The sequence below is a fragment of the Martes martes genome (assembly GCF_963455335.1).
Source record: "Martes martes genome assembly, chromosome: 7".
In the NCBI taxonomy this organism is placed as follows: domain Eukaryota; kingdom Metazoa; phylum Chordata; class Mammalia; order Carnivora; family Mustelidae; genus Martes; species Martes martes.
This window is the reverse complement of record NC_137894.1, coordinates 2,182,744-2,201,398: the sequence shown is the minus strand read 5'-3', so window position 1 is coordinate 2,201,398 and position 18,655 is coordinate 2,182,744. Positions and strand designations below refer to the sequence as shown.

The following is an 18,655-nucleotide window of genomic DNA, read 5'->3' as shown; positions in this document are numbered from 1 at the left end:
TCTCTACCAACTTACTCTTTTTTGAAACATCAATTCCTTTTCACTCAAGCCTCAGCTCATGTGTGACCTCCCCGGATGGACCTCTCCCGATCCCATTGTTCAGAAGAGCGTTTCCTCCATCCTGATGGACCGTGTCCCCCTGTGGCACGACTTGTCTATTGCTTCCTTCCCTCTACCTGGACGTAAGCTGTGCATCAGCGGGCGTCTTATCTGTCTTGTCCGTTTGCATCCGCGGTACCAGAAACACACGTAGGTGCTCGGTATGATGAAGTTCTAGAACCTGGGTGAGGTTCGGTGGGCTGCGGTCCGGAGCCGATGACCAAGAAAGAATTCTTGAGACATCTTTGGTGCAAAATGGTGGTTTATTAAAGCACGGGGACAGGACCCGTGGGCAGGAAGAGCTGCAGCTGCCCTGGGGATGTGAGGAGTGGTTGGTTATATACACAGGAGTTAGGTAGGTGAGGACAAAGGGGATGATGTTAGTCTCTAAGGAATTTTGGAAGCAAGGTCTCCAGGACCTTGAGGGGCTAGCTATTGTTGGGAGAAAGGTTATTTATTACTAGTAGTAAAAATCTTCTTGTGAGACCCTTTAGATGTATATCAGTGGGCCATATGCTTGGGAATGATTCGACACTATCTTGAGATCTAGAGATAAGGTTTCACATTTCTCCTATCAAGTGTCCTTGTTAGTGAGATTTGGGTTTAGAAGAAATTTAACTTTATTTAGGGCTTGAGGAACTGAGTTATTTGCCTCTGGAAATTGTGCTATTGATAAGGTAACTTCTTTGTTGTAAATCTCAAGGACATTTGTAAACCAAGGGAGACTCCTGCCTTGCAGGATTGTGATCTCTGCAAGTCAACGATTTGTTTCTCATTTATGGCAGTCAGGGGTGCCTGAGGAATGTCACACACATTTCCCAGGGGAGTGGGTGGAGAGGGGGTGCAAGGTGCCAGCTTTTGCTTTGTCCTCAGCCAGCCTCCTGCTCCCTCATCAGGTACACGCTCTGAATGAAGTCGTTTTTCATAAACTGTAGAACGTGTTGTTAGAACATCTTTATTCCAGGCAAACCTACAGGCCATTCCAAAAAGGAAAGAATGAGCTTATTCTTTCTGGTACCCAGTAGCCCAGGCCCACAATTGAGACCCATTTCCTCCAAACCCAGCTTTTGTTTTGTCTTTGCGTTGCTCTTAAAATCTCAAACCATTTCAGAGTGTCAGGGCTTTCCCTGGAGATGCGAGGCAAACAGCAGAGAAGTGTGTTTTCCCAGCCTTACTGAATCTTGCCATCAACAAATCACGTTTTTCGATCTCATCTACCTCTAGGAAGCTCCTGTAGGAAGCTAGCGCAGACTTGCTTCACCAGCATGAGTGTTGGGGTTTCGGGGCCCTGGGAGCTGAGTCGGGGTCCCCCAACTTCCTGCATGAGCCCCAAAGGGAGGGGAGGAGGTTTTGCATCTCTTACCTCCAAAAGTTGCTCTGCTTAGTGTGTTCCGGGCACGGACATTCTCATTGAAATTTAACCAAAATTTAAACTGAAAGAGGGAATTTTAAATTTAAATTTTAAATTTAAATTTAAACCTCTGAGGGAATCCTGCTTCTCATGCAGACGAGGAAATTGAATCCTAAAGAAAGAAAATCCCTTTTTGCACAGTAGGATAGCAGTGGAGCTGGGGCTGGAGCTGAAACTCGGGGGTGGGGCCCCCACGCGGGGCCCCTGATACTTCGGGACGTCATTCCCAGTGGGTCAGAGACTCAGGGCTCTCCAACACCAAACCCGCCCCCACGGGTGTCCGAGCACCCGCTTCTGCGTGCTGCAGGGCATGAAAGAGCAGAAGCTTTGGTGTCCCCTGCGTGCCACAGCGCATGGGCCACGGGGAACATCCCAAGGCAACACGAGGCAGGCTGTGATCAACGTTACAGGGTTGTCGATGTGGGGAGGTTTACAGGGAGAAGCCGGGTGAAACCACCCTGGGCGTGGCTAGGTCTGAGCTGGGTCTGGAATCCGGCACGGGGGACGAGCAGTCGCGCCGTCTGATAAAACTCGAACGGCTTCTCATTTACAAGCCGCCGCTCCGGCCTGAGCAGACACATTCCCGAAGGACAGTATCACGCGTGTCTGCCTCAGGACCACGTGCCGCCTCTGGGTTCAGAATGCTGTAATCACATTTGCGAGCCTTCTTTCGGCAATGAGATCATTTGCTTTCAACACAAACCCAGATTGTTTGTGTGTTAAGAATGAGCAGCCTGCCAATATTGTGGGGAGCTGACCCAGCGAGGGCACATTCTGCTTTATTCTCCTTGGAGGAAAAAGAAAGAAAAATAAGGGTTTTGAACTCTTGGCAAATGCGTCTTAAACACACAAGACAAATTTCCAGATCTCACCGCTGGCAGCAGTGGCCGGGAGAGAGGGTGGGAGACAGATACAGTCACAGGACGCGAGGCCCACGAGGGGCTCGCATTCAGGGACTGTTCTAGACTCCTTGTCCCCAAAACAGGGCACTGTGATCCCAGGGGACTTTGTTGGCCCCGTGGATTCCTGGACCACACTCCCGGAGCAGGGTCAAATGGGTGCATTTGGACATTATTCCTCAAATAATTTCGGGCACTGGTGTTAGTGCCCAGAGCGGGAACAGGGGGAATAAGGGAGGTGTGACCCTGGAGCGTGAGCGCTTCAGTTCCGACAGCACAGCCCAGAGCCTGAAGCAGGCGCCCTCCTGCACAGCGGAGACCAGGAGGCTGCTTTGGCCCTCGTTTGCCCCGAGTCCTGCAGAGGCGTGATTAAAGGCATCAGACAGGGTGTCTGGGAGCCCGTGCTCCACCCGGGACCTTAGCATCCCAGGGTCATTGCCGCGTTGATAGCTGGGAAATTCTCTAACCCTGCGCTCTCCCTTTCAGCTCTGGCGGAAGTTTGCACGTCTGGCCTGTAACTTCATGGTCATCTTCATTCCCTGGGAAATGAGGATAAAGAAAATTGAGAGTAAGTGTGGGCGCTCGGAGGAGTGTGGGGGGATGGGGTGCCCGCGGCCTGAGAAGGAGGGGCCGGGCGTCCGGGTCCTCACAAGGCGCCACGGGGGCCACGCAGACATGATGTGGAGTGGGACTGCACGTGGGACGGGGGGGACGGAAGACATCTGTCCCACCGCCGCCTCCGGGACGGCAGCGGCCCCACATCACTGTGGCTCTGCTTTCCTGGCCTTTCCTTCCAAAGTCAGACCCGGCGCGGACCCCAAAGCATCAGCTGAGAAACCACAGGAGAGTGAGAGGGTCTTATGTGAGGCACAGCCAAGCAAACCCGCGGCAGTCTGCGTTTTCTCAGACGCAGTAGGGACAGCTCAGAGGGCATGTTCTGAAAAATAAGTAAGTCACGTTCACAACGTATTCACGAACGTGCACACACAGCATATACATACATGACGCACAGCGGACGAGGCCAGAGATAAACCCAACAGTGAGTCTACAGTGAAGAAAACTGGAAAACTGGGCCACAGGGTGTTTAAAAAGCCTTGTGAAGAGACACAGGAGGACGTAAGATTTGGAGATGTGGGTTCTCTCAGTTTGTAAGTTTCATGCAATTCCAGGAGAAATCTCATGTAATTTTTTTTTTTTAGTGAAATGACGGTTGAGACGTACACAGAGGAAGCCCATCCAAAGACCCACCTAAAAAAAAAGATCTTTTTAAAAAGAAAAACGCAAACGAACTTGCATAACCGACATGTTCAAATACATTGTAAACCCTAGAGCCGTGGAAAGTGGAACTTAGCATCATAGATGGTTCTGGAACAGGTGGTTTCTCTGTTGGAGTGAAACCCTTCACGGTGAGGTTCTGGGAGCTGTTACACAGGAGATAGGGAGCTGCTCTAGAATTACAGGGAACAACAGAGCATGGAGGGCAACCCTGTCCGACTGTGAGAGGAGAGGAGGAAATCACCAAGGAAAGTAGCACTGTATTTAGTTACCTATAGAAGAAATCGTGCATACCTAGAACAACAAAGCTAAAAGCCCACAAATGGAGAGAAAACAATTTTCAGCATTTCAATGGAAGTTAGCAGGGGTTTTTTCCCTACACAGTGGGTGGGAATTTTAATTGGAACAGGCATTTCTAGGGGAAAGGTACAATTTGTAACCAAAGCCTTCCTAATGTTTGTGCTCTTCGATGAAACCCTCCCACTCCCTAACAACAAGAGAGAGGAGAGCCACAGCAAAAGCCTTGCGCCGGGACCGAGTGGGTGCCCCACCCAGATTTCTTGGCTGGTCTGACTGTTCTCGGCTGCTCTGGGTGTCGATGCTGTGACTCACCGCTGTCCCCTTCCCTGGAGAATGGTCCTGGGCCTGCACTGTTCCAGCCCTGGGCACACATCACCGGCCCCACCTTGGGGGGGGGGACCTTGAGGGAGGGAGGGCCTGAGCAAGGGGGAGTCAAATTGGGTTCCTCGGGCAAAGTGGACCAACTTGCACTGCGACAAGTGGACAACTTGCAAATTGTGCAGTTTGCCTTCCGGGATTCCCCAGGGGATCTGGTGAAGCCAGGTCCCAGCAGAGACCACATCCTTGCACCCGCCCTGACCCTTCACCTCTCCCCCTGCACCTGCCCTGCCCCTTCCACCCTCCCGCCCCCCTCCCCACTCCCTTTCTCCAGAGAGCACTTCCTCGGAGTGTCACATGAGCTGCATCCCTCCCTTAGGCTCTGCTTCTAGGAAACCTGCCCTTGGAGGGAAATTATTTATTGCAGACTAATTTACCCTAGTGAATCCCCTACCTAGTGAAAAGTCAGAGGCTTAAGTCTCAAGTAGTGGGGACAGGTTAAATAAATGATGGAAAATTCAGTTGAAGAAACAATAAAATTTATTTTATAGAGCATTTTTTGTGTGAGAAGACACTTAAAATACATTAAAAACTCAAGATACATATCTTAGAAAGATGCCGATTTTATACCAAAGATCTATACATATAGAATAAGAATGGGGGGCACACTAAAAGTTTACTAGAAACTCATTCTAGTAGTGATTTTAAGTTAGTGGGCTCAGAATAGGTAATTTTTTGTTTTCTTTGTGATGCTTTGCATTTTTCTAGTTATTATGACAAACATAAGCTAAATTTGAAGTAAAAATTCAAGAGATTTCTTTTTCTAAGGATGGTACAAATCACCCACATCCTCAACTAATCTCTAGGCTCCATTCGTTTCTTAGTACAGATTTGGTCTCGAATACACTTTGTTTTATTTATTTATTTATTTTAAAGATTTTATTTATTTATTTGACAGAGAGAGATCACAAGTAGGCAGGGAGGCAGGCAGAGAGAGAGGGGGAAGCAGACTCCCTGCGGAGCAGAGAGCCCGATGCGGGGCTGGATCCCAGGACCCTGGGATCATCACCTGAGCCGAAGGCAGAGGCTTAACCCACTGAGCCACCCAGGCGCCCCACTTTCTTTGTTTTAGAGTAAAATAGATATATAGAAAAGTTTAGCTATATAGAAAAGTTGTAAAGTCCCTGTGATTCCATGACCCAGTTTCCCCTAATGTTAACACCTAGAAAATTGCTCTATTTCCAAGTAAAAAAATTAAGACAAAGTAATTCGAAGAGAAATCCTTAAAATTCTCAAAACTACACAAAATGAAAGAAAACACATACCCAGTTCTCAAAAGATGCTAATTCTTCTGAACAAAAGTGAAATGTGAATTTGACAAGTATTTTAGATGACTGTGTCATAAGGGAAATGATTAAATTAGGGGCTTTTTGTGTGCTGATATGTGGAAAGCCTCATGAGCATCTCGATCCCCCATAAATGACTATTTGGGGGGCATCACCCCGATTGGTACAATCGTGGCGTTCTTCTCACAGGGTTGCGGTACAGAGAACTTTGCTCTGTGCAGATTTTATACTGGACATTCTGCTGTTGCCGTGTTTCACTGTTCTTATCGTCCGGCCTTTTTTTTTTTTTAGGTCATTTTGGATCGGGTGTCGCCTCCTACTTCATATTCCTCAGATGGTTGTTTGGGATTAATATTGTGCTGACGATAATGACAGGTGCTTTTATTGTCATTCCAGAGGTAAGAAGGAGTTGGGGGGAAATAAGGAGGCCCTTTCGTTTGAAACGGGAGACGGGCGGGCAGCCTCGTCAAGCGGTCGCCCCGATTATCCTCGTGGGAAGGATGACCCATGCGCTCAAGCAGGACACAGGCGACCTCTTCCGTGAAGGGCCGGGTAGCAAACAGGGGAGGCTTCGTGTTCCACCCGCGCTGTCCCCCATGCAGCGTGAAACATGATACACGAGCTCATGACGGTGTCTGTGTCCCATCGAATTTTATTTATGGATATTTACGGATACACATTTGACTGTCACATCATTCCTAAGTGTCCCGACGTATTCTTCTGCTTTTGATTTTTTTTCCAACCCATTAAAAATGCAAAAATGATTCTTAGCTCTTGGGCCACACAAGAGGAGGCGATAGGCCGAGTTTGGCATCCGGGCCAGCTCACGGGCACCGTGATAACACGAAACCCGCTTCCCAATTAAGCTTCGTCCTCACGAGGTAAATGGGGCTATTTCCCATGCAGAAACCCAGTGACCTCAGAAAGCCGCCTGTGGAAGCCAGTGAGAGGACACCCAGGTGGGCTGATCAAGCAGGAAGCTCGGCGCACGTAGGTTGACTGTTGCCTCAGTGACGATCTAGCAGAAAGGCAGCCACTAGAGACCTTGGCCACGCAGGGCCTTCCGAGGCCGTGGGGATCTGGGGATCGGCCGCCCCTTTTCTTCTGGTCTCCTCCCTGCCCCACAGGACCACAGGACATCCTGTTTTCTCTACCAGCTCATCGCAGGCCAGCCCTTCGGAAGCACGGCCAGCAAGACCATCCCCAAGGAGCACGTGGCATCTGCACAGGACCTGGACACCGTCTGGTCCCTGGGGGTGAGGCTCAGGCTTAGCTGCGCTCTTGTCTTGAGGGAGGGCTGACCGGGCGGCAAAGTTCCGGAAGCCAGGGTGGGAGGTGACGCCGGGCGTTCTCTTGGCAGGGTTACCTGCAGTACTCCGTGCTCTTCTACGGCTACTACGGCAGGGAGCGAAGGATCGGAAGGGCCGGTTACCGGCTGCCCTTGGCCTACTTCCTGGTGGGGATGGCCGTGTTTGCTTACAGCTTCATCATCCTCTTGAGAAAGTACGGCTACTCCGCTTCCCTCCATATGCCAGGGATGGTATGAATGATCGCAATCTGGTCCGTAACCTGTACGGGTCAGCCATAGCTGTACCCATTTTGCAGATGAGGAGACCGAGGCTAAAGAGATATGTTCGTTTTAACCAACGTTCACTGCTTTGCGCCAGGTTCTGGGTCGGGTCTGGAGAGACAAGAATCACGTGGACTTAGCAGCCAACGTAGTTTTAGGCGATTTAGTAACTGCGCTCGCAGAGACAGGAACAACGTGGTCTCAGTGACCAGAGGCCGCAGAAAGCAAAACGTGGTCCTTCGACTGGACGTTTCCCTGCAACCTAGCTACAGCCCTGCAAAGGCCAGGCTCATCCGTGCCATGAAGGGGTTTGCACAGCCTGTTTCTCACCGAGAGGAGGCACAGCGGAAGGAAAACAGAGTGGCGGGGGCCAGGGGTCGGGCACCATCCCCACCATGAGGCCCGAGGCAACTCCTGTCCCCTCTCTGGGCCTCGTTCGTAAAATGGGCAGGTTGGCTCCGAGGACGGCCCGGTTTCCCGCCGGCACTCACGTTCTGGGCTTCTGTATTAGAGCCGGTTAAGTGCACGGATGGGCAGGCTCTGAGCCGGGGGAACCCACCCCTCCCTGCCTGTTTCACCTGCTGCTTCTGTCTGCCTCCTGGGTCCCAGTGTGTCTCCACCACCTGCCCCGTGGGGCATCTTAGCCCAGTGCACATACAAGTGCTTGGGGTAAAAAAAGATGATTAGCATCGTCATCACCATCAAAGCACAAAATTCTGAGGAGGTATACAGCGTCCTGGGGGCCTTTGGTTCACAAGAATCTTTCCGGCTTAGCTTCCGGGGGGGTTCTCAAGACCCCACCTGCAGGACAGACCGTTTGCTACTGTTACAGTTTAGGGACAGATGGAGGCAAGGTCAGGACAAAGAACTACGGAGGGAGAAGATAACCGGGGAGAGACCGTCTGAAAGACGGGGAGCTTCCTCCCGCCGGGGATGCAGAGCCCTGCCTTCAGGAGCCTCTGAGCAGCACTGTGGGCTGGAGGGACCCGACTGGGGCCGAGGTGGGGTCACTGCCCCTCCATGGGCAGGGCCTCCAGGGAGTCCGGTTCAGGTCCAGGGGAGTTTGTTTTCACAACCAGGCTGCACGGAGATGAGACGGGCTGGATCCCCGGGCACACACACCTCAGGGACCTCCGGGCCACCACGGCTGTGAGGCCGCTTGTCAAGTGGGCTCACCCCACAACCGTCCAGTGCCATCTTCCCACAAGGCAGGCTGAGCCCAGTCCGCTCGGTCTCCTTCACACCAGGGCCCTGCAAGGACGGGCGGCAGCCCCAGGACGACAGGACCCAGCCTGACCCTGTTCTCACGCGCCCGTCCCGGCCCCTCTCTCGCAGGATGGCTAAGAACTCCCGCACCAGCCTGGCCAGTGCCTCCAATGAGGACTACACCTTCTGCTGGCGGGTGTTCTGTGCCTGGGATTACCTTATCGGCAACCCAGAGGCCGCCGAGAGCAAGACCGCCGCCGTCGTGAACAGCATCAGGGTGAGTGGGCACCGTGGTGGGCCGGGGATGTCAGGGTTCCCGCCACCATGACCGTGGCCTTCACCGCGGAGCCACGGGGCCGCTGTAGGTGCCGGCGGTCCTCCCCCCCGTGCTCCCCGGGCAGGGCACCACCAATCCCATGGAGCACAGGAGGAAACATTGAAAAACTCCTTCTTTTAATTTTTTCACTCCGCCCCCCTAAAATTTCAATTGGTGTATTGTTGACACTTTGCATAATGGGTTGGGACCGTATTGCAGGTAACTTGTGGGAGAAGTACACGCGTAACGTGCCGGGGATGTGAGCTTTACCTTTAACTCTGAGGACGAGGTCACCAGACGCACCCGCGGACGTGGGTCTCCTGAGCAGCACGGACTGCTAAATGCTGCCCCTTTGGGGGAAAAAAATCTAAATTATTTCACTTACGTAAACAATGTGCCCTTTCTCCTCCTCTGCCCAAGCCCTGATTTCTTCTCCATCCACTTATCATTATACAAAACACTGATGTCAATACATATCTCAATTAAAAACAATAGATCAATTAAAAACAATATCTCAATTAAAAACAATTGCCTTACCATGCAATATTTCTGAAGATTAATGATTAGTGGCAAGGCTAAGCATTTGACTCGGTTGTGTCTTTTCTTAAAGGAGGCAATCCTGGAAGAACAAGAAAAGAAGAAAAGCAAAAACCTGTATGTATGGACCCTCCCCTCCCTTCGTTCACTGATGCACTACTTTAGTTCAGTGTAAAACTGACCAGACGGTCTCCATCTCGTTCGGCACATTGTCAGGCAGCTTTCTTTGTCCTGAAATGGGTCTTTCTAGTAAGGTGATATGTGGGAAGTCGGTAAAGGCTAGAAGCGGTGCTCAGGACTGGCTCCTCCCTCTGTCCATCGATGGGCGACAGGGTGAGAGCTCTGAAGCTGGCCGACTTCTTCCACTTAGATGACAAAAGAGGTATTTTGGTGCCAATTTCTAGTTTGCTAAATTAAGCAAAAGTACTTTATTTAGCAACAGATCCGTGAGGGCGTAGGATGCAAGTAGCATCCAGCATCCAGACAAGCCCTCCAAGGTGATGTCTCCGATCTGAACTCCTGCTCCGGGATTTGAGGACCGCCTTGGTGAGGCGAGTCCCTTCCGCAAGAGAGTCCATGACACGGAAGGGCCTTTCCCTGGAGGGGACGGTGACCTGTCCTCATGGGATGGCCGCGTCTGCCCTCTGATGTCCTCACTGGTTCTCTACCCTCTTGATCAGTTCCCATGATGCGGAAGCCTGATGGAGAAGACAGTGGACATGGGGCGAGGGGGCCGCGAGGAAGCAGGGTGTGGGGACCAGAAGGAATCTCCATGGGGACACGGATGAGGGGCTCCAGTCCCCCCTTTATCATTAGCTTCCATGACCAGAGAAAGTCCCCTGTCCTTTCCAGGCCTCACTTCCTCCCCCGTGAAATGAGGACGAAGCTCCAGCCACGCTTCTCAGAGGGCGGAAGGGAAACGGGGATCCGAGTGCGTGACCTGCCTGACCCGACCGATGGCAGCGTGGCTGGGGACAGGAGGGAGTGAGGAAGCCCCGGCATGGTATTAATGGGCCTCGCTGTCGCTCCGAATTTCCATCTCCGGGCTCCGATTCTTTATGTAAAACTCTCCCCAGAGAGACCAGTGATGCTTTTCTCTTCCTTTGGGAGTGAGCTTCCTCCTTGAACAGAGAAAGGCCCAAGAGTCACGCTAGAGAGAGGTCACCACCAGCCCAAGGTCACCCAGAGGGGAGACTTGGGCTCTGCGGGCAGGATGGTACGTCTCTCCTGTGCCCTTCAGATCCTCCTGGCCACACTTCTTCCTCTAGTCCCTGCTGCCGGGGTGGGCCACGCACGGGTCCCTGGCACCCCTGGCCGGTACCTGCTGCCACAGGACACCCACTAAAGCCTCGTCAGCCCCTTCAGTGCACATGCATGCAAATCAGGGCGGCTGGGGGCACTGCGGGGGTTCGTGCTGAGGGAGGCGTCCTTGACCAGTAGGGACGGGAGCGATGACCAAAGCCTCCCTGCTTCTCCGTGGGCGGAGATGAAGCTGTCAGTCCCTTGGAAAGCCCTGCCGTTGCCTCCAGCCCGAGCCGTGTCCACCACACACCCTTGTCCGGACCGCTCCTGCTCCCGTCTGGCCCCTAGACCTTCTGGGATCGTGTCCCAAATACAGTACTTGCACACAGGCTATTGCCCGAGGCTCTGCTTGGGGGGAAACCCCATGTCAGATGTCCTAAAGGCCAGCCGGCTGGCGTCCGTGAGATTTCCCCAGCGCGAGGAAGCACAGGGCAAGCCCCCGTTCGAGCTCAGGAGCTCGCGCGTCTGGACCACAGCTCTGACGCGCTCGGACGCAGTGGGCCTGTCCTAGGAGCTGAGACCGCAACCGCAGCCCCCGCCCCGCCTGGATCTGTGTACGGTGTCAGGTTCATGGTGTCAGCTGAAAGTCCGGCCCGTGGTAGCTGGTCAGATTTTAAGTGGCCGCAGCTCTCTGAGGAAATGAGGGGTTTGGACCCGGGTAGAGGACGGGGTGCTAGGGAAAAGCACGGACCCGCGGGGCCCGAGGATTCCCGCGACAGTAGGGGGGGTCCTGTCGCTACCTGGCGTCCGTGCGTCTCGGGCTCCTGAGCGCGGCCCGGCCGACCCCCCCTCCCATTGCCTGTCCCCGCAGGGCGGTGACCATCTGCCTGAGGGTCGTTGCCAACATCCTGGTGCTTCTCTCGCTCGCGGGGAGCATCTACCTGATCTACTTCGTGGTGGACCGCTCTCAGAAGCTGGAGCAGTCCAGGAAGGAGCTGACGCTCTGGGAGAAGAACGAGGTACCCGCCCCGCGCCCCCCACGTGCCCTCCCAGAGGGACGGGAGAGCAGCCCGCCCTCTCTTTCCGTGTTGTGTCGCAGGGGGGCTAGCTAGACGTGTCTCCCTGGAAGGACTGAGTCCTCTGCTCCCAGAGCACGAACTACAAGGGCTTTGAGCCAGAGGGACGACCCCAAGACCTGGCTGACCGGTTTCACTGGTCCCGATCAGGAAGGGTTCTCGTTCAACAAGGCCCTCCCGCGCGCATCCCCCTGCTTGCCTTTGGGTCTTGCCGACGGCTTGGCTGTTCTCCCACGGTGCCTTTCCAGAAACAGACTTCACCTGCTATCGCGCCCCAACAGTTTCCACGGACGTGCCACAGATGACCGTGGGCCAGCTCTCGGACACTTAGGTCGTTTCTGTTTTTCTGATACAAACAGTGCTTCCCAAACCATGTTGGTTTGCTAAAAGAGCTCTTCCCTTCGTTTACGGGAATATCCCCACGACGGGAAATGGCCAAGAGGAGAGTTGGGGACAGTCCTACAATTCTTAGTATTTGCAATAGGACGGCTGTGCTCACTTTCCCCGCAAAGATCTGAAAGGCAGACGGAGCGCGGAGGCCGTCCCGCCCCCCGCGGAGGTGGAGAGGAGCGTCCTTCGTGAGCTCCGTAAAGCAAAGCGTGTAGGGGACATGATGCTTGTTTATCCCCAACGTACGGTCGCTCAGAATCTGAGGCCACGTGAGGTCATCCTTTCCCAGGCCTCCTTCTATCTCATGCCAGTTAGGTGGTCTGTGTAAGGATGTGCTTGTGTGTCCGCGGTTAGGTCAGGTTCTTGAGGGCGTCTCCAGGAGTCCGTCTTCCTTCCGCTCGCGCCTCCCAGTTACCGGCAAAACGTCCACTTTCTGTTACCAGAAGGGAGACACGCCAGAGCCAGGCACAATCCTCTCGATAACTCTCTTTCACGCACAGGAAGAATATTCCCCTCCCCGTCCGCCCGCCCCCTTCCCCGTGTGTGACAGCTGGGGTCCCTCCTTCTGCCGCCTGAAGAGAGCGGGCCGGCGGGCGGTGGGGGAAACGGGCCGGGCCGCTCCTCCTGAGTCCCGGCGGCCGGTGGGAGCCTCTCGGATTCCGGATGGTTTCCAGCAGAAATAAACCCAAGACCAAGCGGCGGCGGCCTCCGGGCAACAGCTGACTGGCTGTCTGGGGCTTGGGGGGAGGTTTTCTGTGAAGCTCTCGGAGTGCCCGCTGACCAGGAGGCCGGCGTGAGGGAGGGGAGGGCGGGCCGCGAAGCCCGGACTCAGGGGGGCACGCACTCTCTGGGCAGGTGAGCGTGGTGGTGTCCCTGGTCACCATGCTGGCACCATCGGCCTTCGACCTCATCGCCGCCCTGGAGATGTACCACCCGCGCACCACGCTGCGCTTCCAGCTGGCAAGGTGAGGCCGGCCCGTGGGAGGGGGCCATGGTGGGGGCCCCCGCGCGTCCGCCCTGCCGGGAACCCACATCCCTCGAGAGCCAGGCTTGCCCTGCTGCCCCCCAGACCTAGCACGGGGCTTCCCTCAGGATGCCTCGTAGGGATGACAGGAAAGCAGGATGCGGCAGGAGAGAAGGGGAGAAGGAAGATAGACGGGGTTCGGGGGCGAGGAGAGGTCGGAGGAGGGGCCGGACAGCAGGTGGCGCTGGCGGGCCTACGGGAGGCCTGAAAGTGCCCCGGGAAATTCGTCCACAAGGGGCGGTGGCCTTGTCCCTTACAACTTTATTTACAGAAATGGGTAAGGCTAGCGTTTGCCCCTCCCTGAAATCCGACCATCCTTTCAAAGGCAGGAAAACAGGACTAAAAAGAGCCGGGGGTCTGCGAAGCCCCCGCCCTGGGTGGCTCCGGGCTGAGATTCTCATCAGCCCCAGCTGGAGCCTGGGTGTCCCTACTCTGCTCCGCACGACCTTGACCTTCGGGAGAGCGTCTTCTTCCTCTCCTCCCTCACCAGCAGACGCGGGAGATCAATTCTGGGACCGCACTTGTTCTAAGGGCAACCGTAGCACACAGATTCCTCTCGTCATTCACATCTAAAACTGGAGAAACGGGGGCGTCAAGAGACGTGCCCCAGACGACTGAGGGCTAGTTCTGAGCCAGACATAGTATTTTAGTTCCATTAAGTTCCATTTAGCGCACCCGCCGCTCGTGTCCCCTTCTGTCCGAGACAGTGAGGACCAGAGCAATGGGAGAGCCGGGCAGGGGGTGGCGGGGGGTGGGGGGCATCCGTGAGCGTTCCTGAGCACCCGCCCAGGGCTCCGGGACCCCGAACGCAGAGATGGGCAGGCCCCCGCTGGGTGTGCAGGGAATCATGGGGAGAGCCGGGGCCGGCCGCAGCGGTGCCCCGTGCCCTCTGCTCGCCCCCGCACAGGTGTCAGCCCTGCCCCTGTGGAATGTCGGGGACTGTGGGCACCAGGGGCCGCTCAGAGCTTCACCTTGGAGTCTTGTCCTTGGGCTAAAGCTGCTTTCTCGTTGGCCTCCACCTGTATTGGTTTCCTGATCCCCTAAGTTTGCACTTAGTGTCCGTGGGGGGCTGTTGGTGAACGTGCCGCTGTCCTCTCCCACCTCGCTGTCCCAGACACGTTTCTGGTAAGATGCAAGCTATGTCCTGGGAAACTCTGTGATGCTTCCAAAGCCTTCCCGCTCCGGAGAGACGGCAGCAAGTCTTGGCTCGCTGGCCAGCGGCTCCCACCGGCTCACAGCTGCCCGCAGTCCCCCTGCCCGCTCAGCCTGCATTTCAGAAGCAGACCCCGAGATCCTGGAATTGTCGTCTGCCTCTTGCAGACTGTGCAAACCTGAGAGGCTGCCCAGCGTACCCCCCTCCGTGTTTCAATCTCGTCCGTCCACGGGGGTTGCCATCACGTGTGCCTCCCAGAGTCGTGAGGGTCAAATGAGACCCTGCCTGGAAAATCACTTCAGCCACCAGAAATCAAGGGGGGAGCCGAGGCTGGCTGCCGTGGTGCCCGGTGTCCTCAGCTCACCCTTTTGTGATTTTTTAAAATCACAAAGTGATTTTAAAATGCTGAGCTAAGCATGGGCTGCAGCGGGATCTCAGGGGAAGGCTAGAAAGGGGTGCCCAGTCCCCATCCAGCCCGAGGATAGCAGAATGGGTTCTGGAATCCTGTATTTTTTAAATTGCCCCCCCCACCCCCGCCATGATTCTGAAGGAAACCAAGTGTGGTGACTGCTGGCTTAGCAGGACCCTGAGAGTCCCTCCTGACTAGTGGCACATGTGTCCCCCAGGGCTCTCCCACGTGTCTCTCCAAGCGGGCTTGTGCTTTCAGGGTCCTGGTGCTGTACCTGGGAAACCTCTACAGCCTGATCATCGCGCTTCTGGACAAAGTCAACAGCATGAGCCCCGAGGTGAGCGCTCCCAGCCCTGCAGCCACACACACGACTGCACACACGTGCAAACACACACGTGTGCATGCATACCCACACAGGTACACACGTGCACACGCATACACACTAGGGCCATCCTTGTGGGCGTCCTCACCGTTCATACTCACACTCCACACATCACGTTCTAAACTCAACTCAGCTGTGGCGATCTGGAGGTAAGGAGAGGAGTGTTAGCCCCACTTCCAAGGTAAAGAAACCAAGGCTGGGGTTTAGGGCGAGTGAGTGGCAATGCTGGGAGGAGAACCGGGGTCTCCAGAGTCCAGCGGTGGGTGAGGGCACCGCTCCATTCCCGGCAGCACCGGGGGGACAAAGTGTCCGCAGCGATCACCGGTGATCCGAGGACAGGAGGCACGCTGTGGGAGTCTTTTGGCAAACTGGGAGAAAATGAACGCTGGTGGGGAACAGCTCGGAGTGGATCCCCCATCCCACCCCGCAGCAGTTTCGGCTCCCATCCTAGGGAAAAGTGCCCGGCCTGTGAGCACATCCCATGAGGTGGGGGCGGGGCAGGGAGGGAGGAGCAGGGGGTTCCCAGGGGTCTTGGTCCACACCGTGCTGCGCCCGAGCGTCCCATCCCAGAGGCTCACAGGGCAGAAGAGACGGTGCAGAGGGCAATTTTGTATCCGGGTGTCGCACAGCTGGGTCTTACCGCCGCCCCCTGGCAGACCCCCCCTGGAGTGGTTCCCCTCCACCGGGCTGAGCTTCAGCCTTTGCGTTTGTGACAAGGGATGATGGGTCGGACCCGAGGCACTTGTGAGGGCGAGGAGAACAGCAGGTGTTAACCTAGGGCTGTCCCCGACACTCACTAGGGACCAACAAATGCTGTCCGTGAGGACCCTGTGTTCATGGTCAGAGACAGCTGCAAAGTGACCATCCACCGAGTGGAGACAGAAAGACAGATCCAGTGAGCACGACGGACAGGCGGAGAGAGAGGTTGTTCCCAAGCAGGGCGGCGGTGCCCTCGGTGTCTGTGAAGCTCACTCAGGAATACGGGGACAGCCTTTTTTTCTTCCTCCCTCCCCCCGCAGGAAGCTGGCACCCCAAATAACACGAGCCACTGGACAGATCTCATCACCTTCTCTGCCACCGGGACGGCCCCTGAAGAAGAGAAATGGTCCACACCCGGGCCGGGGCCGGGGCTCCCGAGACACAGCGCGTGGGCCCCGGAAGCGACCAGCATTCCAGCTCCCACCTTGCCCTTCTCCGAGGCCAACAAGACCAGTGTCTACACCCAGCGTCCGCAGGACCAGTGCTGGGAGACCTACGTCGGGCAGGTGGCTCCCTTTTCTGCCTTACAAGGCCCCTTCCTCCACCCCCGTCATCCTTAATTCGGGAAGGTCGTCTTCTCTGTTTTGTGGAAAAGGAAATTAAGATCCGGTGACGGTTTATGGTTTCCCCAGACGAAGAGTGACCGTCCGCACAAGGGCCCACAAAGTGTGAACGACATGTTAGCCCTGGTTTTTGTTTTGTTTTGTTTCGTTTGATTCATTTATTTTAGAGGGGGGAGCGGGAGCAAGCAGGGACAGAGGCCGAGCCAGGGGGAGAATCCCAAGCAGACTCTGTGCTGAGTGGGGAGCCCGATGTGGGACTCGATCCCGGGACCCCGAGATCACGACCTGAGCCAATATCAAGAGTCAGGCGCTCACCCGACTGAGCACCCCAGGGGCCCCTGCCGGCCCTGTTTTAAGAGGTTAGTCCTCATGAGAGTCCGAGCATCCTCCTCACAGGCACAAATGGGGAAACCGAGGCACAAGAGGTGACACGAGTTGCCCGAGGACACAGAAGGGAGGAGCACAGGCACTCCAGACCCTGTGTCTGAGCGGCTCTGCGTTCCACCTTCCACACGAGGTCTCGGGCAGAGAATCTCAGCCCCGAGGCATTACCCCCCGAACTGGAACCACTGACCCCACGTGGTCTCTGGTGGCTCAGGCTCTCTCCCAGTTTCGAGTAAAGTTGGCCTCAGACATCAAAATTCAATTCAAATCAGCAAATATTTACTGAGCCCGCATGACGTGCCAGACATGAAGACGCCGCGGGTGGGACCGTGGACTTGGCCGAGGGGGGGGGGCCCGCAGGAAGGGGGGACGGTGGCGAGCGGGACGTGGGGGCACTGAGGCCGCTGTGTGTCCAGGAGATGCTGAAGCTTTCCATCATCGACATGCTGTTCACCGTGGCCAGCACGCTGCTCATAGACTTCTTCCGAGGACTCTTCGTCCGGCACTTGAGCGACTACTGGTGTTGGGACCTGGAAAGCAAGTTTGTAAGTGAGACGCGGAGTTCCCCCGACCACCCCGGGGGTGTTCAGAAGCCTAGATCCCCTCCCCCCTTTGCTGACACAGCGGAAACTCAGGAGGGAGCGGGGGAGGGGGCACAGAGCTGAGTCTTCTCGTTCTGACCCTGCTTCCTGGGGCGATCTCTCCGTGGCTGTGGGAGCAAAGGGTCCCCTGCCTGGGACTCTCGGCACCTGGTTTGTGCAAAGAACCCCGGACCCTTTCTTTGATGCGGTTCATTTTCTCTTGCAGCCTGAATATGGGGAATTCAAAATAGCGGAGAACGTGTTACACTTAGTCTACAACCAGGGAATGATCTGGTAGGTACCAAAGCAGCTGCTCACCTCGGCTTGCATCTCCTCTGGGCTAAGATTTTGATTTCCTTGGTCTGGACGGGACATGCCTGTAGTCAACAGCCACAAGAATTAGGAAGGACGTACACTGTTCCCAAGGAAACCAATGTGCTTGTGTGATAATTTAGCAATGGCTTTCCGAGCATTTTGAGGAAAGGAACAATGAAACAAAGAGTCTGGGTTTAGACCACTATAGGTCATAGCCCCCTCCCTGCCCCCAAAAAAAATCTGCACAGGAATCATTTGAATAATTGTTCTGAGTAAGAATCATTCAGAAGCTTTTAAGCTTAGACCCTCCCCAGAAGTTTATTCGAATGATTCCTGTTATAGGCACGTCCCATCTGTGGTTATCATTGTTCCCTTTTATGATGAGTTGTTGTTAATTTCCTACTGTGCCTAACTTATACACACAACGTTACCGTAGGCACGTAGGTGTGTACAGGGAGAAGCAGTCTGTAAGGTTCGGCTCTGTTTTTCCGGGCATCCACCCGGGGTCTTAGAACAAACCCTGTAGAAAAGGGGGCACTGTTGTACCATTTTGTAAAAGCAAAGAATGCCAAGATCCTCTTCGGATGTCTTTCGATTAGCGAGAACAGGTAGGAGGTCAGTCTGCTGTGAGTGGGGTGCCGTAAGGCGGACTCTCAGACGCCATGGGGGGGCCGCAGGAGCGGAGGGAGAGACGAGCTCGGGGTGCGCAGGTGCACACAGGGTGCCGGGCGAGGGGACCCCAGCTAGAGGGCTGGGGCCGCACATCTGTCTGGGGCTTCTCTAGTTCTTCAGGCACAGGGAGGGAACCCCAGAGTCGCAGACCCGCGGTGGGCGGGAGGAGGCCTGACGCTAACCCGCCTCCCTCTGCGGCTCTAGGATGGGGGCCTTCTTCTCCCCATGCCTCCCGGCGTTCAACGTCCTCAAGCTGATCGGCCTCATGTACCTGCGGAGCTGGGCTGTGCTGACCTGCAACGTACCTCACCAGCAAGTGTTCCGGGCCTCCAGGTAGTGGGGACCCCGTCCGCCCCGCCCAGGGGACCTAGGCCGTGTGCACCCTCCTCGCCCGCAGGGCGGCCTCCAGCACGGGGTCTCCCAGCGGC

At 55.5% G+C, this 18,655-nt stretch overlaps 1 protein-coding gene across 1 annotated transcript in view; it reads left to right on the top strand.

Moving 5' to 3' along the window:
* The window catches only part of TMC3 (transmembrane channel like 3), a gene marked incomplete at both ends in the record, with an annotated part of 35,236 nt that overhangs the window by 6,959 nt on the left and 9,622 nt on the right, over window positions 1-18,655 (top strand). The window contains 13 exons of the mRNA XM_080808669.1: window positions 2,896-2,977; window positions 5,940-6,046; window positions 6,806-6,904; window positions 7,009-7,151; window positions 8,554-8,701; window positions 9,351-9,394; window positions 11,391-11,538; window positions 12,841-12,950; window positions 14,830-14,908; window positions 15,973-16,218; window positions 17,076-17,204; window positions 17,467-17,534; window positions 18,432-18,560. Coding sequence (XP_080664795.1) covers window positions 2,896-2,977; window positions 5,940-6,046; window positions 6,806-6,904; window positions 7,009-7,151; window positions 8,554-8,701; window positions 9,351-9,394; window positions 11,391-11,538; window positions 12,841-12,950; window positions 14,830-14,908; window positions 15,973-16,218; window positions 17,076-17,204; window positions 17,467-17,534; window positions 18,432-18,560 — 1,532 coding nt within the window. The remainder of the gene's footprint in view (window positions 1-2,895; window positions 2,978-5,939; window positions 6,047-6,805; window positions 6,905-7,008; window positions 7,152-8,553; window positions 8,702-9,350; window positions 9,395-11,390; window positions 11,539-12,840; window positions 12,951-14,829; window positions 14,909-15,972; window positions 16,219-17,075; window positions 17,205-17,466; window positions 17,535-18,431; window positions 18,561-18,655) is intronic.